The 25277-nt window shown below is 43.8% G+C and overlaps 4 protein-coding genes and 1 long non-coding RNA gene across 7 annotated transcripts in view; 3 read left to right on the top strand and 2 right to left on the bottom strand.

The window, feature by feature from the left end:
• Positions 1-25277, top strand: part of glmna (glomulin, FKBP associated protein a) — a 458443-nt gene that overhangs the window by 74773 nt on the left and 358393 nt on the right. The gene's annotated exons all lie outside the window — the stretch shown is intronic.
• The window catches only part of LOC104943254 (uncharacterized), a 158699-nt gene that overhangs the window by 48093 nt on the left and 85329 nt on the right, over positions 1-25277 (top strand). The window lies entirely within an intron of this gene.
• On the bottom strand, positions 5747-9876 carry LOC104943187 (apoptotic chromatin condensation inducer in the nucleus-like). 2 transcript variants are annotated; one of them, XM_010768535.1, is made up of 7 exons: positions 9730-9876; positions 8659-8724; positions 8385-8496; positions 7984-8057; positions 7013-7594; positions 6026-6922; positions 5747-5920 (listed from the first exon to the last, which is right to left on the bottom strand). In XM_010768535.1, exons 1-7 carry the CDS (start codon positions 9862-9864, stop codon positions 5795-5797), a joined length of 1992 nt encoding a protein of 663 aa, XP_010766837.1. In that variant the 5' UTR covers positions 9865-9876; the 3' UTR covers positions 5747-5794. The 2 variants fall into 2 exon arrangements, with proteins under 2 accessions (XP_010766837.1, XP_010766830.1); XM_010768528.1 differs by having other exon boundaries at positions 6026-7594.
• On the bottom strand, positions 15261-22490 carry efs (embryonal Fyn-associated substrate). Of its 2 annotated transcripts, none has more exons than XM_010768553.1 (5): positions 22440-22490; positions 19869-20067; positions 17795-19078; positions 17477-17602; positions 15261-15914 (listed from the first exon to the last, which is right to left on the bottom strand). In XM_010768553.1, the coding sequence occupies exons 2-5, from the start codon at positions 19878-19880 to the stop codon at positions 15354-15356; spliced, it is 1983 nt and encodes a 660-aa protein (XP_010766855.1). In that variant the 5' UTR covers positions 19881-20067; positions 22440-22490; the 3' UTR covers positions 15261-15353. The 2 variants fall into 2 exon arrangements, with proteins under 2 accessions (XP_010766855.1, XP_010766847.1); XM_010768545.1 differs by lacking the exon at positions 22440-22490 and adding an exon at positions 21007-21129.
• On the top strand, positions 21521-24628 carry dhrs4 (dehydrogenase/reductase (SDR family) member 4). The gene is made up of 9 exons (XM_010768564.1): positions 21521-21637; positions 21926-22041; positions 22457-22634; positions 22744-22845; positions 22929-22999; positions 23086-23137; positions 23466-23600; positions 24269-24324; positions 24414-24628. Exons 1-9 carry the CDS (start codon positions 21626-21628, stop codon positions 24526-24528), a joined length of 837 nt encoding a protein of 278 aa, XP_010766866.1. The 5' UTR covers positions 21521-21625; the 3' UTR covers positions 24529-24628.

The following is a 25277-nucleotide window of genomic DNA, read 5'->3' as shown; positions in this document are numbered from 1 at the left end:
CCCCCCCCCCCCCTTTACACCAAAGACACGTTACATTAAACCCCCCGTGCGAAGTTGAAGTTGCTGAATTCCTTCACTCTGCGCTCATTCCTCAACCCCCATTTCAGAGCTCAGCCGGAATTTGAGAGTATAAGGATGATATTTTTTTGGGCTATTGGTTGTGGCACCACGACAACAGTGATTGTTCTAAAGTGTCGCAGACCCCCCCCCCCCACACACACACAACACACACACACACACACAACCATCACACACACCACACACACACACACACACACACACCACACACACCACACACGGCGGCATTGTACAAGTGCTGCTGCTGAAGAGATGGGCGTCGTTGGCGCTGTGCTTCAGGGAAGCAACAGTTAATCAATCTCCTCATCCGCAACATATGGCGTACTTTGTTTGGCCCTGCACCTTGAGAGGCCACCCGGCCTGTGGCAACCTCATATTTCATTTTGGATAATGGCTAGTTACCCGTGGCAAGCTGGGCAACCAATGAAGATTCCCCCTTTCTTTAAAGAATCGACGTAGTGTAGAAAGGGAAGAAGAGGGAGGTAAAGTGAAGTGTGAGCTTCGAAGGCTGTGATCCCTGCCCCTCCCCCTCAGTACTCTTCCCGGGCTGTGTCAGTGAAGGTGTGGGACCCCCTGGGGAGTGAATATTTACCTGTCAGCCCTTGCAGGCTCCTGGCCATCAATAACCCGGGCTGACGCAGCACAGGGCCGGTCCAGGTTATCTGCTGAACCACCGGGCCTTGGCCCCCATAGGTCTGGGCCCCGTTTGGCCAGAAATCACATAACATGTTGCGTCGAGCGTAACAAATGCACCTTTCGGAGCAGACGGAACGCGGTGACCTTCTGCTGAAGAGCATCCTCCATCACTGTCCTGACTGGCTTGTCAGTGTTTCTGTTTTCTTCAATAGATTGCCAGCCACTCTTCCAACTGTTCGAGTCCACATCTAAAACTGTGCTTGGAAGAAAGGTTTTCTGTCAATTTGTGCTTGAAAATATCTTCGCAAAAAAATATATTGGCTTGCGTTATTTTAAAAGTTAATTTGCCTGTGGTGGCACAGACTTGCAAATTGCCAACTGCCAATGTTATGTTACATTGTTTCCCCTTTTTTCTTTCATTGTGGCGCAGACCTGGGAAGTAAAGGTGAATACAGTAGATGTTTTCAGCACTGCCATCCCTTCCCCCCCCCCCTACTAGTCCAATTATTCAGCCATCGGCGTTTGATTCTTGGCAGGTTTAATTACCCGCTTGATTCCGAAAACAGTGCGTGCAGTGGCTCTATGCTTCCTGGGTTCGCCCGGCTGTCGCGTTACTGCTGGCTTTGGTAATTATAGCCAAGCTGTTGTAGTGTTGTCATTCTGGGACGAGAAAGGCTTTTAGTTCAGTGAAAGGCCAGAGGGAAAAGGAGAAGAAGATGAAAAAGACCACGATCTGGACGAGTGACAGGCCTCTCTGCCGAGTCCAGGAGCTGGGCTGTCTTCCTGGGTTTTGTGGAGCTGTGTTGCAGAAACGTTAACCCCTTGTCGAACATGGACTGGTCTCCGCCTGCAACCGCCGCGCACAACAGCGCAGCCACGAACACTGGATGACTGTCTGGTTACGCTTCCAGAAGCTCCGTGGATTGGAGTCCAGCAATAGAGGGAAATATAACCTGTAGCGGTGCAACTGTCAGCAATTTGCCTCATATTTACAGTACCAGAGAGGTGCTCGTGTCGAAGAAAGGGACCTTTTGTTAAGAATCAGAACCCTCAGACTCTCCTTCTAAACCTTTGTTTCGATTTCTATGCAGGGAGTCATGCGCCGTGTTTTTGTTTGGGTGGTTTACTGTGGATATTTGCATAAGTGTAATTCATGCTTGTCTTCTTGTCCCCTCACCCCGTGTATAGTTGGCCCTTTTTTAGAAGAAGCATTTACTGTGGTCATGTATCTATAAGACCACACACAGTCTTGATTTGTGTAGCATTGGAGGCTGTGCGTGCTACCCACAGGGCGCTTGGGAAGGAGCATCCACAACGAAAACGGATCTCTTTTTTGAAGGGAAAGAAAAAATGAGTCAGATCCAAGAAAAAGAATTCCTTGTCATTTTTCATGCATATTTCATGCGACAGGGAATAGCAAAACGCGGGCATCATATGGGCATGATTTTCATATGCTTTAAAGGATTATTTAGCTGATGACTAAGCGCCAAAGATCTTCCAAAACTCCCATTCAGAACTCGTCGTCATCCACAATCCCCAGAATCCCGTTTATCTCTCAAAAAGCCCTCACACTCAGAAGGATAATATTAACCTTCAAAGATTAAAATAATACAGACATCACAAACACACTCAACCTCGCCACCATGGACGGGAACAGAAAATATAACCCCTCCAAATCCCACTTCGTTCTCCCTGTCCTGTTTTTAAATAGAAGGAAGCCAACTGCACAATAAGGGAAACAAGTGTCTCAGTAAATAGCCTGTGGCCATACCACTTAGTTGATCGCTCTACTTCAGGAGTCTGTGGTGGACTGGGGGAAGGCAGAAGTGCATTTGTGTGTTGCTTCCAAAATTGATCTCTTAATCATCTTCATAATTATTCAGACTCCGCATCATTGATCAGGCAGCCAGGCTGAAATGTGGCATGCAATCACACCCCTTCCCCCCCCCCTCAACCTAACCCTCTCCCCCTGGGCTCCCAATCCAAATCATCCTTCCTGCTGGTGGAGGACAAACCCAGATGCTGCCCTGTAAAACCAATCAAGAAGGGCAAATTTGTATATGTCCCGCGGGTAACAGTACATGAGGTGACCTTGAGAGTTTTGCTATATGGCTACGCCTTAACTCACGGTTATTAATGTTCAACATCGTTTCTAGTCCAAGTTTGTTAAATTGGATTCTCAATCTGTGATTTTGCGTCTCTTTGATTTCGGACAACATTCTGGTGTAAATTGTTGTCTACGCAATCAGGGTGGTTCGGATCCCTGAGGCCTCCTGCTAGTCAACATTGTCCTTGGTACACAATACAGGGCTGCCTGGGCATTATGGCAAAAATCATAATCTCGATTATTTAGTGTCAATAATTGTATTGCGATTGATTAAATGCGTACTTATTCATTGACTTTGAAAACATCCATGTTATTGGAGAAACATGTTTTTTGACACAGTATGTCTTTTAACAGTTGATTACCCTGTAACTTTAAGTAGATAATCTCATCTTAAAAACCCCCAATTTTTCTTTACTTATAATAATAATTTAAAAAAAAATCGCTTTATTTCGATTACATTGTTTTCGTAATCGTTGCAAGCCATAATCGCGATTTAAAATATGATTAATTGAGCAGCCCTACACGATACTGTAGCCCAAATTGCTCTATAGTTGTGTCTACGGGTTGGAAGTGTATGTAAGTATCTTTGGATAAAAGCAGCAGCTAAATGCGTGTAATGTTGTTGTTAAAATGTACGTTGCATATCCTAGACCCTCCAGAAAAACGATTTTTTCATCTTGGTGTTTTCTCTCTCGTGTGAGTTCCACACGTTCACTCTACGGTGTTGTTTACCTTCTGTGATGACGTCACCTCATCATCATCACTACTTCACGTCAAGACGAGTTAACTTTTTTTTTCTCTCAATTTTGTGTGCAAAAAAGGGGATTATGTGGCATTTTGATAAATATGTGGCCTTTTAAAAAAACTTCGCCATTTTGCTGATTATGCGGTAAATTCTGCGATCGCAGAATCGCGTTTTTCTGGAGGGTCTAATATCCAAATCTTTTTTCACTATAATGTATTTGCAAGTGATGTCAAACAGAACCTACAGTATGTTTTTATAAAAGGAATTTTACGATCTATTTGTTATATCTGCTTTATAGAGATTTTTGTTGGTATTCAGTTGTTTTGCAAGAATTGGGAATAACTCAGGCATTCATACAGTTGATAGGTATGTGTTGTTCTCCATGTCTTTGTTTTAAGAGAGTCGTAGAAGCAGCAGGAACAATAATTCTTTCGCTTGCTTGCTTTTCATGGATAAGTGAACACAGAAACACTGAACAGTCAATGGAGTGGAAATACTCACCTAATGTGCATCACCTTGATTTAGATGTATTACAAATGACCAAAGCAGGCTGCACTGCTCTGTGGTTGGAAGTGTTGTAAATCAGCGTGTGTTGTTTGGTTACGCTGGATTTACTGGACCTGGACAGTGTGATTTAGTGCCTTTCTCTAGTATCATATTTCCATCTCTGGCCCACGGTGTGCGAAATGCATTTTCATAAAGATATGTCATTATATATATTGGTATCATTGCTAACGTTTACCCATATTGCCAACCTCCACTGCAGCACCACCTCTTTCTCCATCTCCACTGCTAAGTGCTTCTTGCTGTGGATTTTCTCTCTGCTCGTTTCCCAGAGATTGGCTCTCAATCAAGTGGTGTAGGCGGCACCATAACGTCCTTTCCCTTGGTTTTTCAATTTGTGAAGTTTTCGTTTCTCTTAGCGGTGGTATTTCTGTTGCCTGTTCAGCCATGTTGGCTATCACTGCTTGTACTAACAGCCCAGTTACTCTCCTATTTCCTCCAAACAAACGGCTGTTGTTGCAGCAGGAAATGTAACCATCCATCTTTGTGCCAGGGGTTATTTCCCTGGGAAGACCTACCACACATCCAGGGCCTCCCACCACCTCACTCTGATTTGGTGTACGCTCTTAAAAGAGAACATTTGGCACAGCAGATATTTGTCTTGTTTTCAGCACAAGAAGTCGAAACTGACACTTCTCGCCAGAATTGGAACATGTCTCGTCCCGAAAGAAATGCACGTCTGTTGCATCTCCTTTTTTTAATTTGAGTAGATAGGCTCTGTCCTCACATGACATGTTTGGCTGCGTATCAAGAGGTAAACAGCATCTTGCCTTTGGTGACACAGATTGAAATCTCACATCTGATGAAATTTGGAAAAAACAAGGTCATTCCACATAGAAAAACAGGTTGGCTTCATTTGAAATTGGCTGACGACGCGTGAGAATCTGCTCTGAGCTGCGTCTATCTTGGCTCAACTTTGTTTTACACTGTTTGTTAGCATGTTGTTAAAAACGCAAGTGAGTTGGATAAAGTTCTCTGCCAGGTGGTTTTTAAATGTAACTTTGATTTAGGACTCAGCTGCACGACTTAGTTTGTGCAATTTGTAGATAAGGAAGCCTTCTTTATGAGCTTTGAAAGCAGGTAATCTTGTAAAGGCTGTGTGTAGCAGGACTGAAAGGAAAGTGAATGGAGAGCAGTCGAGTTGTGACTAAACGATTTGCTGGAGTTCAGACCAGAAATAGAGAGGGACACAACGAGTATTTTGTAATAAAAAAACTTTGTATTAGTTTTCAGTCAATGAAATGTAAACATTTTTTGACAGATCTATGTCCATCACAAGTTTCTACAACCTTAAAGGGGGGGTCGGTAAGTTTGAGAAACCGGCTCGAGTGCGCTAGAATTTGAAAATACACATTTAGAAAAAATCTGCCCCTTCCTTACAGAGCCCCTCCTCCAACACACACGAACGCGCACATGACCAATGAGGGCACGAGATAAGTTTGTGCACAGATGGAAGGCTGACAGGCAGGTAGGCCATCCAGTTACTTTAGCCGGGCCGGCTCAGATGATTGGTCGTGCTTTTTACAGTACTACGGCTTCCACAGATGATATTTATTAATGGATTTTTTGTCAAAGCACTTCAGATATTCATTGCTATCGGGATGTTAAGAGCATTCCATGGAATATAACAAAAAGTGTATCTCGAGCCGGTTTCTCAAACTTACCTACCCCACCTTTAAGTGTATTTCATCGATGGATACTGACCTTGTTGAAACGTGTTGTTTCTCTGCCCCTTTACTAAGGTCAGTCTTCTTCTTCTCCTCCTCTGCTTTATGTCCTTGCTTTGGCTTCTGTAAAAAAACGTAACAATGATGAAGGCAGGGTTTTCAATAAAATACACACAGGAAAGCTGAAATAATGTTAAAAAGAACAACACATTTAATTAGCTCACTGACCTTCAGCTGTCTGGCAGGGCCGGTTGTAACCCCGGAGGAGGAGGAGGACGAGTGTGAAGAGGAGTCGGAGTCCGATGAGGAACCTGAGTCTTGGGCCTCAGTCACAGCCACCCTGCCTTTGTGGGCTGTCTCCTGTTTCCTCTCCTTCTCCTCTCGTATCTTCTCCTCTTCCTGGTGTTTCCTCTCCTTCTCCTTTTGCAGTTTCCCCTCTCGTATCTTCTCCTCTTCCTGGTGTTTCCTCTCCTTCTCCTTTTGCAGTTTCCCCTCTCGTATCTTCTCCTCTTCCTGGTGTTTCCTCTCCTTCTCCTCTTCCTGGTGTTTCCTCTCCTTCTCCTCTTCCTGGTGTTTCCTTTCCTTCTCCTCTTCCTGGTGTTTCCTCTCCTTTTCCTCTTCCTGGCGCTTTCGCTCTTTTTCACGCTGCTTCTCCTCCTCTTCCAGGCGTTTCCTCTCTTCTTCCAGGCGTCCCCTCTCTATCTCCTGCTCTTGTATCTTCATTCTTTCTCTCTCCTGCTTCTGCTGTTGTTCTCTCTCTTTCTCCTCCTTCAGGCGCCTTTCTTCCTCCACGTCTCTGTTCTCTTGGAGCCTCTTTCTCTCCAATCTTTTCAGCGGAGAATCACCAAAACTGGCAAACGCGGCAGTGGAGTGTGCCGTCGCCTCTCCTGACAGATCCACAGCGGAGGTGGCCTCTGCCGCACGGAAAGCCCCCTCAGAGTCCATCCTGTGTGCGAGCAGAGAGAGGGGCCCGGGCCTTCGCTTCATAGAAGGCTCCGGACTGCTGGAACGAGAGCTCGAGTCAGAGTCTTGCCTCTGCATGGTGGAAGGTGGGAAAGACGGCCCCCTGGGACCACGCGAAGCCTCGGGCCTATCTCCTTCCTGGTCCTCTGTGTCTGGTGGGCTCTGTTTGGGAGTGTCAGGTAGGGGAAACAGGTCAGGGGGGGGAGAGGGAGGAGGGGTGGGGTGGCGCAGTTGCATTGGTGTGTGGTGTACCTGTGGTGGTGGGATGTGCTGGGGAGGCTGGAGCTTGCGTTTGGATCTGGCAACTGTTGACGGGAAGCTGGGAGGCATCTGCTGCGGCTGGGGCGGCGCTCTGTTTCCCCTCCGCGCCCCGCCGGGACCGGGCCCCCAATCCTCATCATCCTCGCTCTCGTCGTCACTGTCGTCATCATCGCTGTCCTCGCGAGCCTGACTCCCCCCTGAGACTCCAGCTGATCGGCTGAGGTGGAGGACGGGGTGCGCGGATCCCGGTTCGCTCGGTGCGGTGCCCTCCTTCTCCTGGGCTCGCGGCACGGCGGGGGGCAGCCCCTGGCGGTCGGGCTGGCCCAGGACGCGCACCGACAGGGAGGCTACGGCGCGGGGGGGAGACGGGGCCGGGGGCTCCTTGTGTCCCTGGTGAAAGGTGGCTCGCTGCATCCTAGCTCCTGGAGCCTCGAGGAACTCCTGGGGGGGGAGGGTAGGACCCAGGCCCATGTCGGGGCCACACGCCATCATTCCGTGAACCATCCCTGCATCTCCTCCTCCTCTCTCCTCTGCCCGGGGCAATAAGGGCTTGGGGGGTATGGAGCGATTCTTCTGGGCAAAGATATTTGAGTCAGACTGACAGATTGCACACAATTTATTTAGCCTTTTCTACTTGTGTCAGGTAAATATGTTTCTGTTTGAGTTACTTGGAGTGCGGGCACACATTATCATTCTTGCTGACTCGTTGTGTTTTTAATACTGACGTTCAATATCATCTCTGTCTCTATCAACTAAACAAATACAAATAAGTGAAATCCAAGATGACAATATGTGTAACATGTTCCAAGCAAGGGGAAGTCTTTGCCAAGTGTATGATTATAAAAGTTAGATTTTCCAAACATTATCGAAAAAGAAACGTTACAATGTGAAGCTTTGTGTGTCTAGTTCTTCGGGATAAATCCTTTCCTCATTTGAGGATTCAACACTTGGAGGTCACTGACCTTGTCACTGACATAGGAGGAACTGTCATTGTCCTCCGAATGGTCTTCGTCCTCCTCCAGCACGGCTGAGCTTTCTGTCAGAGGGACACAACACGAGGCGGGGGTTAAAGCTCAGCCTCAGTGTGAGGATTAATGGCACACACCCCCACGGTTGCTAAACCAAGACAACTTTTGAATGAGTCAGGATGAGAAATGAAATCATCTTCATTGGATCTTTGTGTAACACATTTAGAAGTACAGAAGTGTTTGACAATATAAAGTATTGCTGTAAGAGAAAGAGTGCGTGGGGAATAAAGACACAATGATTGTCCATCTCTTTGAAGTGTTATGACTAGTGTTCATGTGACAGAGAATGTGTTTATCGTCTGATTTGTGATTGTGTGTGTTGATGTTGATGTTACCGTCGACTGCTTCGTCCTGCTGGGCCTCTCTCTCCAGCCTCTCGTGAAGGAGCTCCTGCTGTTTAGCCAGGTACTGTTTTATGAAGCTATTCTGGCTCATCTCCTCACCAATCTACATCACAATAACATACATAAAACATCCGGTTATTATTTACGCTGTTATAATAATTGTTTGTCTTAGAAGGGACGATGCAATGGGTTGATCTCTGAGTTATACTTTTGAACAGATCGCAAATTGCCTACACATTAAAATAGTAACAGTAACTATTCTTACCTGCGAGTTGGGCTGCAGCCCACTGTGAGAGGACGACGACTTCTGGAGATTTTCGAGCATCAGAGCCTGCAGGGAATAAAGATGTGGGATTAGTCAAATGTTAAATACTGTATCATGAGCTTCAGTTTCTGTTTGCATTTAACTTGGCAATCGAGTTTTAGATTTTATTGTAAAACTCATACATTTTAGGTTGTTTATTTGCGAGTGAGTTGCTACCTTGGTCATTTCTACCCACTAAAGTGTATTTGTAATTTATCTGGTTACTTGATACTGTTAATATATCTTAGTTTTATTGAACTGATTAGTTATAAAGTATGTGAAATGTAAACAATTTAAGAAAGTATATTGAAATGTTATTAAATAGTTGAAAATAATGTAGGACTATGTTTTATTTGTTATGCCATAGTTAAAACGGTGGAGATACAAACATTTTAAATCCAGATACAACCTACAACTTTAATATGGAAAATACAATTGATAAATATTATAACAGAACAGTTAACCTAGTAAATAAAAGTATACCCATAATACTCTGTTATTAGACCCATCTTGACTGTTATCACACCAATGTTACACACAGTCAGAGACTGTCAAATGAACCCATTAAAGGGTTAAACCTATGGTTGTTTATGGGCTGGATATATTGTGCAAAACAACACTGTTTTATACAAAATTAATAACTTCAAACTAAATGGTGAAGCACGTAAAATGTTGTTTACATGGCGAAGCGCGCCCCCGACAAACACACACGCACGAAGCGCATGCACGCTCATGTACTGTACACTATGTGCGGCTGCTTACACTCAGTTTAGGCCTCGACTTGACAGGTGCACAGTTCAACTGTGTGCAACACGGTGCACTAAGTGAACTAACGCATGTACTGTGAACTCAGTCGGTTGGATAGTTTCCTGGTACTGTCAGTTACAAATAACCGAAAACAGAAACTGGTGTTCATGTGTATTACCGTGTGTTAGACGGTTTATTTATTCCCGCTTCTGAAGCCTTAAACCCACCATCTCTACTGAACTTAGATAGACTCGACAAGCTGCCATAACACAAGTGAAAACTCACCCCTTTCAGTCGCTTAATGAGTGCATTTTTCTGTCCGCTCTTGGGCAGGTTTCTTTGCTCCAAAGCAGCTTTTAAATCCGCAACCCGGAGCGATTGTAGAGGTTTTCCATCAAGCGTAATATCTTCGTCCGCCATTTTGCTCCCCTCCGCTTGTCTCAACTCCAACAAGCGTCGCTACGGCTGCTGTTCGGCGTCACCGTTCGGCAGTTTCCGTTAACACTCGGCTTTTCCCGAATCATAACAGAACCGTTGGAAGAAGAATTGTGCCAAATGCCAATTTAAGTTCATAAATAAACACTTCAATGCAATAATTACAAATCAAGACAGATAAAATATTAGCCTGAAGTGGACTAATTTGCATAACAAGTACTAAATAGGTACTTTTGTTCTTTTACTTAAGTACAGTTGAATGCAGAACTTTTACTTTCAAGTATTGCAACACTCTCGTACTTCTACTTTTACTCGGGATGTTTAGGCGTAACGTCTCTGAAGAAGGACATTATTTGTGGCAAGAAATACTCTGCAAATATAATACAATTAAAATGACAAAACATTTATATTTTTGACAGGCACAACGTCAATGAAAAATCCGAACACATTTTAATTGCAAAAGATGTATTTGTGCATTCTGAACAGTAATACAAGACAGACATCAAATGTAGTGTTAAAAGTAAAGAGGCGTATTACTGTAGGAGAAAAGTCAAATATTCACTTTTATACTTCAGTAAATACGGACTCAAATGAGTTCACATAGTGTAAAAAAAACGTCCTTGTACAAAAGAAAATACAGCCATACCTTGGAACTGTAATGTAACATTTATCTGGGAAAAAACATGTTGTTCGTTGTAAATGACCCAGTAAAATCACCCCATGGTAAAAGGATGTGCATATATAAAATGTAAGCAAATTAAAGCCATGCAAACTGAATGCAAATAACATAAGATTTGACAGTATTAAATATACTGCTAAAGGTTACTTGCTCTCTTCAAACATACAGTTTTTTAGAGCCTGTTTTGGCAGGCAGGGTTTCATCAAGCAATACTTCAAACCTCCACAAGGTGGCACTTCAGCAGAGAAGTTGCAAAAAAGCAAGAAGATAAAATGTTCCAAAGAATAATTTAAACTGATCCACACAACTGAGAAAGTAATTATGCATTGATACCGATTTGGATCTGAAAAAAAGGTAAGGTTAAGCAATATGACTGAGGATACAGAAGAGAAATCCCAACACTTGGAAGTATTATTATCAAGAGCACCTTTGTAGAGTTGAGATGTGTAGTGTAAATATGATAAGCATTATGATCCATCACAGCTTCTGCTTGTGTGCACACCAACATAATAACACGGTATAAATGTTTAGGGTCGAGGTCAGACTGAAGTACAATAGTCTAAGATGGAAAACAGGTAAGTGTTTTGTATTTAAAATGCAAATAAATCCCCCTTATTAATAAAATAAAGGGTGCTGTGCTTCCTCAGCTGGGCGATATGGTTAAAGATTTATATATAATGAATTATATATGCATCATACCCAGCCTTAGTTTCCACCTGACTTGAAACAATTAGATGGGAGAAAGCACTGTTGACAGGGGTAACGAGCATCTTATGGGAAATGAGCATGAAAAGCAGGGAGGTGAGCATGCAGATCATAACAAGGCGTGTGCAGACAGGTTAGCTTGGTCAACTGGTTTCTCATCCATTGCCAGGCTGCCATGTGACCGTGGGAAAGAACAGCATTAGGCATTTTCTCACCGAACCATCATTACTCACTCTTATCCGCTCAAATAGTTTCTCTGTGTCAGACGTCAGGATTTTAAATGTCTTAACGTAAACAGAACATTTATTGAGGGATTTGTATCCTTATTGAGTGGATTACAAGCTGTACTGATCTTTGCCTTGAAGTGGATATGGGTACTTCACAAACACAACACACTTGCACGGATTCAGTGGAGGCGAGGCAGACTTCCTACTCCACAGCCTATTCCATGTCTTCCATAATAAGCCCGAAACACTCGATACGCTGCTTCCAACAGCTTCAGAATGATCATCACAAAAGGCCGTTCAGGTTAACAGTAAAAAAAGTAGGCCAGAAACAGGATGCAAGGCCTCTTTCTGTGCTATTTGTGGAAGAGGGGGGGATGGCTGAATAAATAGAGGAAGGAAGGAAAATGGCTATCATGTGAAGGGAAGAAAATATGGCAAACACAATAAAGCAAAGCTCCCAAGATAAACAGTCCACACAGACACTCAAAGCCACGGAGAGCCTTCAAATATTCAATAAGTTAACACTCAAAAACACAAGTGTGCCTGGCTTCAAAGCACGGAGGTCAGTGTATCAACAAAAGGCAAACCGACACACACTTGAAGGACAGGCCCAACACTCACAACCCCTCAGCAACCACAAAGCATATTCCTTCGCTTGCTTCAATCCCACTTAAACCGAAAAAAAAATCATAAGGTAATGAAAGAGTCCGACAACAAATAAGGCATTTTCAAAGAGGGGAAAAATATGTGTAGTGTAAACAAAGTTGTTTTTTTTACGAGAGCGATACGGAAATATCATGAAGATATTTCCGCCAGCCGCTGCAGCAGCGTGGAGAAGCCAGCTGCCTGCTGGGAAAGCTCAGCGACCCGGTCCACCATTTCCTGCGTGGCGGGCACTGAAGGGTAGTTTTGTGCAGCTCCCTTTGTGGCCACGACAACCGTCTTCAAGGCCTGACAGAGCCGTCCCCCTGAGGTTGTGATCTAGAGAAGAAAAAAAAACACAATTATTACAACATTTAGACCCATTTGACATGTCCAACAGGACAAAGGCAGGTAGAATTTGTGCATTCATTCCTCAACGTTCGTGATTTCGTGAACCCTTCAGGTTTCTGTATACTGGGGGATACAGTGATTTGACAGCCTGTGTAAAGCGGGTACGATAACAGTTTAATAACAATGCGATAAGGGTTTAATAGTGGTGTAAAATGAGTATAATAACAGTCTTACATGGGTGTAATAACGGCGTAACATTATAAGTGTGTAATACGGAGTGTAATATTGGTGAAATACTGGTGTTATATTGTGTAATAGGGGTTTAATGTAGAAAATAGCAATCAATTCACTTTCCAAAATGTTTATATGCGACTATATGTATTTTTTTATTTCTACATGCCTTGGCGCGGAGGTCTGCAGAGCTGAGAAGGCGGGAGAGCGTGTCCCCGATAAAAACCAGCTTGTGCGCCGTGACGATGAGACTCTTCCCCCTGGCCACGAAGATGCGGGGCGGCTGGTTCCCCTGCACGCTGCTGAAGAGCACGTCGATGGCGTCCGCCAGGCATGAGAGGTGCGCCAGGCTCTGAGACGAGTAGAAGGACAGCAGCTCCGAGTCCTCCAGCGAGAGGGACAGCGGGAGGGGGGGGGACGGGGTCAACTGTGCAAAGAAAGAGGGAATAGTGTCAGTATGTAAGGGAGTCAAACAGAGACAGGAATGCTACTGGCATTTGTCATTATTTTTAGGATATAGCACAAACAGTGGATGTCTAAGTGCACTTTTGACAAGTTTTCCCACTATGAATCCCTAAACAGTTGGAAATATCAAAACAGGGAAAATGAATGAGACACTTTGTCAGATCTTTTTTTTTTTTTTTTTTTTTTTTTTTAAAAACCATTGAAACTGCAACAATTAACTGAATGCTACTTCCTGCATTGTTGATTAGCCAACCATTTCCATCATTAGAAATATTCATTAAGTTATTTTTTAAGCATAATGCCAAACATTTGATGCTTTCAGCTTCTGGAGTGTGAGGATTTGATGCTTTTCTTCGTCATAAATCATAGTAAACTGAACATGTTTTAGTTTTGGACTGCTGGTTGGACAACACAAGATATTTAAAAAACGAAATGATAATTTCCCTGTCTTTTCTGACACTTTACAGACCAATAATAAATCCAGAAAATGACCAACATATGGAATGTGTGTAAGTCAGGAACACCAGGGCTTCGTCATGTAAACAAATGTAAGCAGACCTCTCTGTGCCTGTGTTACTGCAATGCAAGGCGTGTTCCCCCACTTGCTTTTAAATGCATCTTATGATCCCACACGAAACTTAAAAGCCAGACAAAGTCAGACACTAATACAAACAGTACGTCAGCAAGTGAGACTGTTGAAAAGAATGACTGTGCTTTCCTGTCACTTATTGTCCTTCTGCCTCCGTTCCGTGTGAGGCAAGATTGTTAAGATTTACAAGTGACCTGTTGTTGGCCGTCTATGGCGTAAACCAAGGAATCTTGCGAGGAGTAGAAAGAAATGCAGACGAGAGCGATAAGAAAACATGACCTCAGTTTCAAACAAGAGAAAAAAACTGACCTTAAAGATACCACAAAAAACAGTATATGATTGTCATTTCGCCGTGTAAGCAAAATGTCAGGCTGCAGGCTTTTATGTTCTCAGAAGAACAAATAAAGAGGTGTTTCATGATAGACAGATTATCCACATCAACAAGGGTTAGTGTTACATAACGTGAGGTGTAGGCTAAGAAGGGTTAACGCCACATTAAGAGCCAAGGAGCTGCAGCAAGCGGGATTAATGAGTCACCACGCTCATTAGTAAACACAGTGTGCTCAGGGTGAATCAATGACCTATCTGTGCAGACTTGCTGCGTGTGGAAACTAGGGATTGTATATAGGGAGGTAGAGAAATAAACAATAAAAACAAGAGGAAGTTACTCACTGTTGGGTCTGCTGTTATGTGTCTGCTGTCACCCAGGACATCAGGAAGTGGCTCAGGTTTGCCCTGGTTTGAGATGAAAAAGTCAGGAATGTTAACAGACATAATAACAGACCACGTTCGACTGCAATTTAACCATACAACTACACTTGTGAAATGTGTGAATAGTTAACGGCACACAAACTGATGTGTTTAAGCACAGAAAAAAATCAGAAACATTTTAAGCTTCCCTCCTTTCTTTCACATTCAAATCAAAATGTATGCATGTCTATATATTCTGTTAAAACCCTATATTTCTGCACAGTTTAGCAATAAAGATTATGCATTAATATTATTAGCATTAAATTAGATTCCAGTGGTGGCTGTGCTGGTTTGTGTGTGATCTGAACATTTCCAATAACTTCAGTCCAAAAGTCAACATGTAATCTAAAAACGTAGATATTAAATATCTATATGTATGAATCTATTTATTCAAATGATGGACTTTGAATCTTAAAAAGAGATATACATTTTCACACTGATGTTGAGAACAGTTATTTCATGTCATTATAAACACTGACCTGCAGTTTGACGTATCCCACACTGTCCCCTGTGGGAACAGGGGCCGGCATGGGAGTTAAGCCGATCCCTGCGTACTCATTGCTGGGGTCGTCTTCTCCATCAGAGGGGCCCACCGTCAGCGTCACCGTGGACTGAGTGGGGGCCAAGGGGAAGGCAGGCTGAGGGGTTGGGGGAAGGGGCCTCTCCTGGATCCAGCTTCCTTTACGCGAGCCCATCCCGCCTCCTGAAGACTTCCCATCAGGCACTGGGAGCGCGGGCAGCGGCCTGCGGGACAGGGAGTCCTGGGAAGGCAAACGTGGTCGACCCTGAGCCTGCAGGAGGAGGGCGCTCTCCTCCAGGGAGCGCTGGACCAGCGTTAGCAGCCCCTCGGAGGGAGGGGCGCTGCCGAAGGCGGATAGCGCCGGCAGGAGGTCGGAGAGGCGAGCCCACGTCTGCTGGAAAGGGGGGGGGGGTCGTCGGAGAGACACGCTTTCCAGGTGGAGAGGATCTCAGCCAGCGAGGTGGCCAGGTCCCGTGACGACAGCGTGGAGGCGGAGCTCAGAACCGAGTGGACGAGGTTGGAAAGCGTGACCCTCCACTGCATGTCCCCCGATCCGTTACTCGAGACAGAGAGGCGGCGAGTGGAGGTGGACGAGGTCGACAGAGAGTGAGCGAGGAGTTCGGTAGTCAATGCAGGCATGTCGTAGATGCCACAGTCGGGCTCACAAGAGTCCCGGTTCTGATAGCCGCTGCTGGCTCGTTTCTCCGGGCCGGGGACACGGTAGATCTGTCCTACGTCGTCTCCGGAGTGACTGAGGGTGGAGTCTCCCGGACCCAGAGGGACACCAGGAAGCGTGGGGACACTGTAGACATCGTCATCAACTTCATCAGGCTGGAAGTCAGAGACATTCAGAGTGATGGAGGGAACATCATAGACCTGCAAGTGAGGGAAGAGAAAGGAAATGTTTATACATCACGTTGTTTACTTTATGATTGTGAGGGCAGATGATAACTGTAACAGAACGTATGCATGGTGTTAAAACACAATATGGGGTTTCTGTGGCATTGGGGGATCAAATCGATTTTATTCATTGTTTTGGGGGAATATCTGCAGCAAGAACGTTATACCGAAAGATGGCCTTATTGATGTTTCTAGTCCTTATGTCACATTAAAATAATAATATTGGTTGGCGGTCATTGATTAGGCAAATGTATAGCACGCCAAAAAGGCCTTTAACGCAGATATTTTTCAAAATTTGAATCTTTTTTGGTTATTTTATGACATTCCACTAAAAGGTTGTATTGTAAATTGGTATGCTTGGATTTGGGTTCATTCAAAGTAAGTGTAATCAAAGCCTAAATGACTTTAAAACAGTTATTTTATTTTTTATAATGAAGATTTCATTCTGTTTACCTTGCAAAGAGAGTTGAATAAATGACGCAAAAAAAATAAAATTGCCGTCGGGCATAAATGTTAATTTAAAACTCGGTATCAGCTCAGAATTGTACCATTGATGAACCCGTAGTAACATGTTTGGTCATGTTGGTTTCGATTGAAGACTTCTTTTAAACCTGGCTTGTGCTTGGATGACCAGACTGAACTTGTTAAAGTAAAAAAACTGGCGTCATAGAGTCACCACAAACACCAGAGACACATGTCCTCTTAAACAGCTAAAAGCACATACAGTTATTCCAGGCAAAGAGGGAAACACCATAACAGCTGGTGGACATATTTAGGCAACATTAGAGGGGAGACCACTGGGGGCAGGGTGCTGCTGCGGCCTTGGCATGGCTCTGACAGGCGGGTGTGACTGAGAGAAAATAGCAGCAGCACTGAAGACTGGATAGACAGGCTCCCCCAGCAGAGAGAGACAGGTGTGGCCTTGCCTAGAAGGGGGGGGCAGGGAGACACGCTGATGGCGGAATGTGGGAAGAAATGGGGACCGGGTATCTGATAGTCATCTCTCGGTGGGGAATCGTGACACTTGTACAGACATGATTTCAACAGTTTACAGTGGCTTTTGACTGTCCTGAAACTAAAGGAGCTGCGTGATTATAGGCCAAACACATGTAGGAGGAAAACCACTGAATAGCCTGTGTTGCTGAAGTTTAACGGCTGCGAAGTGACTTTGAAAAAAAAAGGGGCTGCAACTATTTTCAGTATCGATTAATCCGCAAATTATTATAAAGTAGTTTGAAAAGTACATTGTCGTTTCTTAAGTCAAAGGTATTGTCATTTTGTCATTTAAAAACAGGAAGATGTAATTCTAATATGACGTAAAACAAGGAAAAGCCAGAAACCTTTACATTTGAAAAGGTGAGAACAGCATTTTCTGACTGTTTTACATGGAAGTTACTTTAACCAATCATCTGTTGTGTCAAAAAAGTTGGTGATTATTTTTTCTCTCAATCAATGAATCATTGCAACAGACAATACATCTAATTTAAATGAAATCCCCCCCATTTGAAAAACAACTCTTTCTGTGGCTGTTTCTTTACCTCATTCTCAGAATCCCCTAGCGATGGGAGACAGCGGGGGGTGTCATAGATCCCATTATCGTCCTCATCACCAATGGAAGATGGGACTTGACGCTGCCACCTGCCGCTGGGAGGGGTGTCATATATCTGCCAAGACGACAAAAGCCCAACATCAAGTTATGCTGCAGGTCTTGGTCGACAGAAATGTATCAAAACACAACAAAACTCAGACCACATGCAAATTCTCACAACAGAGGAATTTGGAATATAAACATGTCAACGCCTGCTAAGCAACACAATTCAAGCACACTAAATAACCCTTTTAAAATCATGACATACCTGATCGTCCACAACATCTGAATCCTGATGTTCTCCTTTTTTGTTCTGCATGTTGTTGCTTTTCTCCAGCCCGTTACTCATCCTCTCCTCCTTGCTCTGAGGAACCCCCCTCTGTTTGTCCTCCTCTTGCTGCAGGCTTACAGGAGTGACCTGAGCGGTGGGTTTGGGTGAGTTAGCATCTGCTGACGATGCTGAATCTTTCCTGGTGACTCCCCTCACTGGAGGTGCTGGTGGAGGGGGTTTGCGCGTGAAATTTGGCGATCCAGGAACCCTGACCTGCCCTGCTCTGATCAGCATAGGAGACCCCCGGTGACCCCCCAGGCCGGGTTTACCCCTGGCTGCCGCTGGGTTGGGTAAAACTCCCTTTAGCAAAGGTCTGGGAGATGCTTGGGCAGGGGATACTGGAGATGGGTGCTGATGGGCCAAAACAGTGGCTTGAGTCCTGTGGAGGCATGCTCCAACAGCGGTGGGTGTTTGGTACATCTCAGGTGAGCCCTGGCTTGCTTTAGAGTGGGGGGTACCGGGTGTTCCGCCATTCAAGCAAAAAGCAGTGGCTAGAATCCCTCCTGTTGGAGATTGGTAAACATCTTCCCCTGCAAGCGGCGTACCTTTAGGCACCAAGTAACAGTCGTCTGAGTGTTCTGTGGTTACTGTTTCTCTTGGAAATAGATATGTAGTGTCCTCTGGTTCATCGGCAGCCCTTGGAAGTCCTGTGGGGGCGAGGTACACGGACTCTGAATCCATGAGAGCTGCAGTAGGCATGGGACTGACTGGAGACTGATAAAGTGTTCCTGATGTTTCCGTGCCTCGTCCTCTGAGGGAGGGTGAGCGCGGACGTCCCCCGATCCCTAAATCCCAGTCAGGTCTGGGCCGGGTGCCAGAGCTGGATTGTGAGCGCGGGCGCCCGGCCTCGACTCTGCGGAGCTCCCCCGGCCTCGAGGCAGCCACTCGGCCCTCACCCGCGCATGGAGGGGAGCGATACACTCCGTCTAAGTCCTCTGCACTGCTGCTGACAGCAGAGCGAGCCAGTGGGGGGACAGGGGAAAGGTAAACAGAGTCCTCAGTGGAGCCTCGACGGGGATCAGAGTCCGGTGGTGGGGCGGTCTGGAGGAGACGGAGGCGGTTGGCAGGGACAATGCCCTGTCGGCCATGCAGGGAGCAGAGCCACCAACCCGGCCCACCACCCTGCTCCTGTTCAAGAACCATCAGTATGTCACCCTTCCGGAAAGCCAGCTCCTCCGGGCTCTCTGCCGCGTTGTCAAACAGCGCCTTTGCCAAAACCGTCTGAGAAACAGGACGAGACGACAAGAGTAGAAAACATAAACACGCACCCTCCTGTTCAGCATCTCTCACACCAAATGGCCATTTAAAGTAGCTTTTAATTCACACAAGCAGTGTCTCGCATCAGCACACCACAAACAAACAAGTACATTGACATGGCGATGAAAAGTCAGGGGTATAAAAAGGTTGATTGTTCAGGGCTATTGAAAGAAGAGTGAATAGGAGTGAATAGGGAAGATCTCTTAAAATGTCTATGAGAGATAAAGAGGGACAGGAAAAGGAGGGGTAAGCACAAAAATGAATAATATAAAAGCTAGAATCATGACCGAACTCAAAATTCACAGCTGTGTCAATAATTATGAGCGGGGGGGGGGGGCGCACTGTCAGGGAGGATCAATGATCAGATGGACGCAAGGGCTTAAATGGTAATGAGCGGGATGAGAGGGAGGGGGAGGGGATGAGAGGCACATCTGTCCCTCGCTGTTTAGAATTTAATTGCCCATCGCAAAGCCAGAGTCAGGCCCCCTTTCATTTTCTAAACCAACCCCCTGGGGACAGCTGGGCTCTATTGAGCCATGTGGGACCCCCTAAAACAGTAATGGAGGCAATGAGGGTCGAGATAAAAATAAATAGATACAGTAGATAATATACATTTTAGAGGTAAAAACATATCCTTTTTAAAGTTTCAAGTTAGTTTTGATCACATTTGTGCATTACCATCAGAAGACTACATGCAAATTCCTAAGAGTACATGCAAATGAATACAAACAAAAGAGACAAATACTGTACTCACGGAGACAGACATTGTTGCAAAGTTATCAGTTGTGTCTCAGGAAAACTATAACTCAGTCGGGGTAGTCCATTTAGAGCAGGATCTGGTTTTCATGGATGTGTTGGTCTCCGGAGAGGCTCGGTGCAGAAGCACAGCTGAGTCCGGGATCGACACATGTTTAAAGTCCCGGCGCCTCGTCGTCTCTGCCTTCATTCGATCCCTGCATAGGTGTAACACACAATTTCTTCACGACACATTCATAACACACCGTGACGGTTACTCATACGTTGCGAGGCACATGTGCAATGAAAGGTGGGCAGGCAGCGACAACACCTGTCTCTACTTTCCACGCCCAGTAACGTGAATGCAGCCCGCTAAGCGAAAGCTAAGGTTAGCTTAGCTTTGTAGCTAAATAAGTGGTGTGCACCATGGATGTATAACGACAACTGGATACACCGTTCATTTATATGAGAGTTGCTCAGTGGCGCATGAAGCCCAAATAGGAGCGAGAAAGTACCCGGATGACCCGGGGCCTTTTGCTTATTGAGCATGCGCACTGGAGTTTCCCTCCCATCTCGCGCTCTCGGCTCTGTCAAATGACTGAAGAGAAAATAACTCTCGATTCAGCTTTAAGCGCATATTTTAGACTCCAATGATTCAAATAAGAGCTATTAAAGTGTTCATGCTTGGCTGTTTAGTTAGCTCAAAACCGATAACACGCTGATTTACAGACGACTCTTTCCCACTGTAAGTCAATAGGAAAAAGTATTTGCGGGCCAAAATGACGTCACTGAACGTGTAGTACCACCATTTGGCCACTACGGCCATTCCAAAAACTGGCTTCAACGGACGGCGCACTTCCCGGGGGCTTGATTTGCACTCGTCTTTAAATACATGTTCTATCGTTAACCAGGTTTAAATTATACACTATTAGAAAAGGAATAAGCTACAGAAAAGCGAGCTGTGTTGTCGCGGCCTACCTACCACCATTAGCCAGATGCTGTTAGCAATGATACCGCTGGTTATCTTCATTGCCTTTCGCTGCTAACGCTAAAGTTCATGTTAAAAACAACAATAGCACCGCCGGGTAAAAACAGCTACAAGCAACCTGTTTACCAGCCAATGTAAGCACCAAAAACAGCCAATGTAAAACAAGTACCTTGCTTCTTTTCGCCCATAAACTTCGCTTCGATGTACAGTCTATGATACGTAAAATCACTTCTTTTCAAGCGTGAAAATCTGAGGCCATCGGCGTTCAATCATTTTCGTCTATGACAACAACATTATCTCCGCCCCCTACGAGGTGACGCTTTTCACTGATCTACATAGCATAGCATGGGTGTCCATTGCAGACTTTAGACCCATCCAGCATCTGTTAAATCGTGTAGATATCCCCAGCCTGGAAACACAGCAGCTGCGTGATTGGCTGGCGGTTTCCAGTTGCGTTCATGGACGTCCGAATTTCTCCGTAGACCAGAAAATGAGCTTAAAACTGCGGGATTAAAACTACAAATATGCCCCAAACTATCAATATCACATAACGGTGCAACACAATTCCAAATGTCCTAATCATATTGCATCATTTTTTGGACGGAATTGGCAGTACAATCCAATTAAGAGCAGACAAGCTATTGCTAGAGGCTTTTATTTTGACAGCGGGACTATTACCCCGGAAAACACTGAATGTAGCACGAATCGTCTGTAGTAAGGTCCAAGCAGTAAACTTTGACACTCTTTTAAGAAATTCTTCCACAGTCCAAGCTCATATTCAGTATTGCATGAACGGCAGGGTGAGACAACGCTCTTTTTGCACATTAGTTCATTATTGTAGTCAACACTGAGTCAAAGTATACATTTAAACTGAGATTTACCTTTGTATATAAATAGCGATCATGTATTTTATCATTGCTTTCTCTTCACCTTGTTGTGTATTATTGATTTAAATTAGTGACAAAGTGGTTTCCAACTTAATTTACTGTTATATTTCAGCTACACTGCTGTCAAGAGTCCAGACGACCTCTACCCTAGATACCCAGTGTTCTCATAAAACAATATTTGTTACTATTCTCTATCCACAGGTGATGTTAAGAAGTGTATTCGGGTGCCTTAGGACCAACCCTGTTTCTTGCCAAAGGAACATGTCTCAAAGTAGCCTTGCTGGAAAGATAGCCATAGTCACTGCCTCCACAGATGGGTAAGAACTAGCTGTTTAACTCTTGTTTTGTCTGTACTGCAATAAAACCTACTCAACAGTTAGTAAGAAACTGACTTTGGCAATAGTTAACTGCTGTCCTGGAAAAAGCAGTGGTTCTGAAAGGATAATAAAAACATTCAAATTGATGTCAAATATCAATGGAGAAAGCCCAGCGAATACAATTAATTAAAGATAAGATGTATCAAGCTTGTTTCCAAAATCATTGGGCAATATGAGTTTCGGCCCCTGCTGGAATTTATCTCTAGCCTAAAAAAGACACGAAACGTTACAAATGTTTTTAATAACCAGCCAAATCAGCATCATTATTTAACAGTTAGCATACTGATTAATCTTGATAGAGGTATTATATCATGGCCAAAAGACCATTATTCTCTTACCCCTGTCTCCTCTTCAGAATTGGCCTAGCTGCAGCTCAGGCTCTGGGTAAGAGAGGAGCCCATGTGGTGGTGAGCAGCCGGAGACAGGCCAACGTGGACAAAGCCGTGGCCCTGCTGCAGAGCCAAAGCATCACAGTGACCGGGACCACCTGCAACGTCGGCAAGGAAGAAGACAGAGAAAAACTGGTTCAATTAGTGAGTATCTTTATAATTCTAATAACCATGCATATTCATAATTTTGAGATTTTCAGTGATTCAATCCAGTTCTTACCTCATTAACAGCCCTATTCTGTGTTTGGAACAGACTCTGGATCAGTGCGGTGGCATTGATATCCTGGTGTCCAACGCAGCAGTTAACCCTTTCTTTGGAAACATCATGGACTCCACTGAGGGCGTCTGGGACAAGGTACACACATACAGAGAGGCCAATTTGTTTAAAGGATTTTAATTCAGAATATGTTATGGGAGCATTTCGTCGTTTCTTTCTAGATCCTGTCTGTAAATGTCACATCAGCCTTCCTCATGACTAAGTTGGTGGTGCCTCATATGACAAAGAGGGGGTGAGTAACGAACAAAACCGTGATCCGGACAAAAATACTATAAAAATGTATGTTTATTGACAAATGCTCTGTATTTTTCTTTTTAGAGGAGGAAATGTAGTATTTGTGTCATCTGTGGCTGGATACCAACCAATGCAGGTCAGTGACAGTTATATCATACTAAAACACTGGGACGGAATATCTTTTTTCATTTCCTACATATCCGTGATAATACTGACATACCTTTACTTAAGTAAGGTTTTAAATGCAGGGCTAATAGTGGAGTATTTTTTACTAGTAATATTGATTACTTTAGTAAAAGGATGTGAGTACTCCCACCATTGATGAGCATAGAAGTAGAACAAGCAAATGTATATTGACATATAGAGCTAATAAGTAATTATATATTTTAATTCCAGTGTCATGTTTTGTTGTCATTTTGTAAACGGTTGTGTTTGTATATGTTATGGACACTGTGTCTCTGCAGGCTCTGGGCCCCTACAGTGTGAGTAAGACGGCTCTGCTGGGTCTGACCCGGGCCCTGGCTCCTGAGCTGGCTCAAAGTAACATAAGAGTCAACTGCGTGGCCCCTGGAGTCATCAAAACGAAATTCAGCAGCGCGGTGAGGAGAAAAACATAAATTTATCTTTGTATCACTCTTATTTATAAGTCTCTATAATAACCAGAGATGGCAAAAGTACACACATCCTTTACTCAAGTAGAAGTACTGATATTCATGTTTAAAAATTATCTGGTAAAAGTAGAAGTACTGACTAAACTTCTTTACTCAAGTAAAAGTAAAGAAGTATGGACTTTCGAAATGTACTTCAGTAAAAAGTACCCATAACTCCCAGCTGTTTTAAAGAGTACCTGACCTCCCTTTATATTAATAGAACAATAATGTCATTGTTAGCTAATGAATGTTTCCATGCTGAACAATGGCAACATGACAACGTTTTCATTGGTCCCTCTTCTTTAGAGAAGACCAGGAAATGACGGATACCTGAATCGTGTTCAAATCAATAGGCACGCAATGACTCTAAATAATAATGATCACGCCACCAAACACACATTCAAACTAAAGGAACCAGCCTGTTTGGAAAATGTGAGAAGTAGAAAGTTCAGGTATTTTAGTTAAAAATGTAAGAAGTAAAACTAAAAAGTTGTCAGAAAAATGTGTAGTGGTGTAAAGTACTGATACCAGAACAATTTACTTAAGTACAGTAACAAAGTATTTGTACTCCATTACTTTCCACCTCTGATAATAACACATGGCTGTTTTTGTGGCAGTTAACGGGGAGCGAAGACATCATGGACGAGTTCAAAAAGCATATGAGCATTAAAAGGTATGCTCACATGGGAATGTATCACCAATATGCCAGACAATACACACATGAGCAACATATTTAATATGTTCACGTTTATCTCCCTATAGAGTGGGAGAGCCAGAGGAGATCGGTGGAGTGATTGCCTTCTTGTGCTCGGAGGACGCATCCTACATCACCGGAGAGACCATCACTGTGACCGGGGGGATAGGCTGTCGACTCTGAAGCTCTAGGGCCAATAAAAGTGTGTGTGTATATGTTTTGATTACATTTTGACTTGAAGTGCGGACGCAGCCAGAATAAAGCTTCATATTATACCATTCAAGCAAGACATGTAAAATTCCTTACTAATTATTGAAGATTTTAGTTTTTCTCTGTGATGATTGTGATATTCTGTGAATTTGAAGGATTTCTAATCTGATAGTTGTGATAAATAATTTCATCCTCACAATCTACTAGATGTGTTAATTCAATAGGAAGTTCTTTCAGTGATCATGTCATGATGAACCAGTGCTTAAATTATAAAACGTTATACTTCTCTTTCATATCAAATGCAGCTTTAAATAGCTTTTTGTGAGATACATCACTTACACCAGTTTAAAACAGACAGTATGAGAAGTACACTGAACACTAGAAAAGGTGGAATTTATTCAATCTAAATTCAAAAATGATGAGCTTCGGTCCATAACAGAATGCTGCTTAATATACTATTGATAAACCCACTTGTGGAAACGTTTTTCAAATTGTTTCTTTACTACTTCCACACATCTCAAATTGCATTTATTTGATTCGTTCCCATTACAGGACTGTCTCAGAAAATTAGAATATTGTGATAAAGTTCTTTATTTTCTGTAATGCAATTAAAAAAACAAAAATGTCATACATTCTGGATTCATTACAAATCAACTGAAATATTGCAAGCCTTTTATTATTTTAATATTGCTGATTATGGCATACCTGAGACTGCCAAGGCA

Source organism: Notothenia coriiceps, unplaced genomic scaffold (genome assembly GCF_000735185.1).
Source record: "Notothenia coriiceps isolate Sejong01 unplaced genomic scaffold, NC01 NC01_scaffold00000339, whole genome shotgun sequence".
Classification (NCBI taxonomy): Eukaryota; Metazoa; Chordata; class Actinopteri; order Perciformes; family Nototheniidae; genus Notothenia; species Notothenia coriiceps.
Note: the sequence above shows the minus strand (reverse complement) of the source record. Positions and strands in the feature narration are given on the sequence as shown.

Coding starts and splice junctions, on each gene's coding strand:
- LOC104943187 (XM_010768528.1), bottom strand. CDS start 9,864: ATGGCGGACGAAGATATTACGCTTGATGGAAAACCTCTACAATCGCTC. Junction 8,725..9,729: donor TCATTAAGCGACTGAAAGGG/GTGAGTTTTCAC, acceptor TATTCCCTGCAG/GCTCTGATGCTCGAAAATCT. Junction 5,921..6,025: donor GCCCTGCCAGACAGCTGAAG/GTCAGTGAGCTA, acceptor GTTTTTTTACAG/AAGCCAAAGCAAGGACATAA.
- efs (XM_010768553.1), bottom strand. Junction 17,603..17,794: donor CAGATGTTGTGGACGATCAG/GTATGTCATGAT, acceptor TCGTCTTGGCAG/ATATATGACACCCCTCCCAG. Junction 15,915..17,476: donor TAGGGGATTCTGAGAATGAG/GTAAAGAAACAG, acceptor CCTCACTTGCAG/GTCTATGATGTTCCCTCCAT.
- dhrs4 (XM_010768564.1), top strand. Junction 22,042..22,456: donor GTCACTGCCTCCACAGATGG/GTAAGAACTAGC, acceptor TCTCCTCTTCAG/AATTGGCCTAGCTGCAGCTC. Junction 24,325..24,413: donor AAGCATATGAGCATTAAAAG/GTATGCTCACAT, acceptor ATCTCCCTATAG/AGTGGGAGAGCCAGAGGAGA.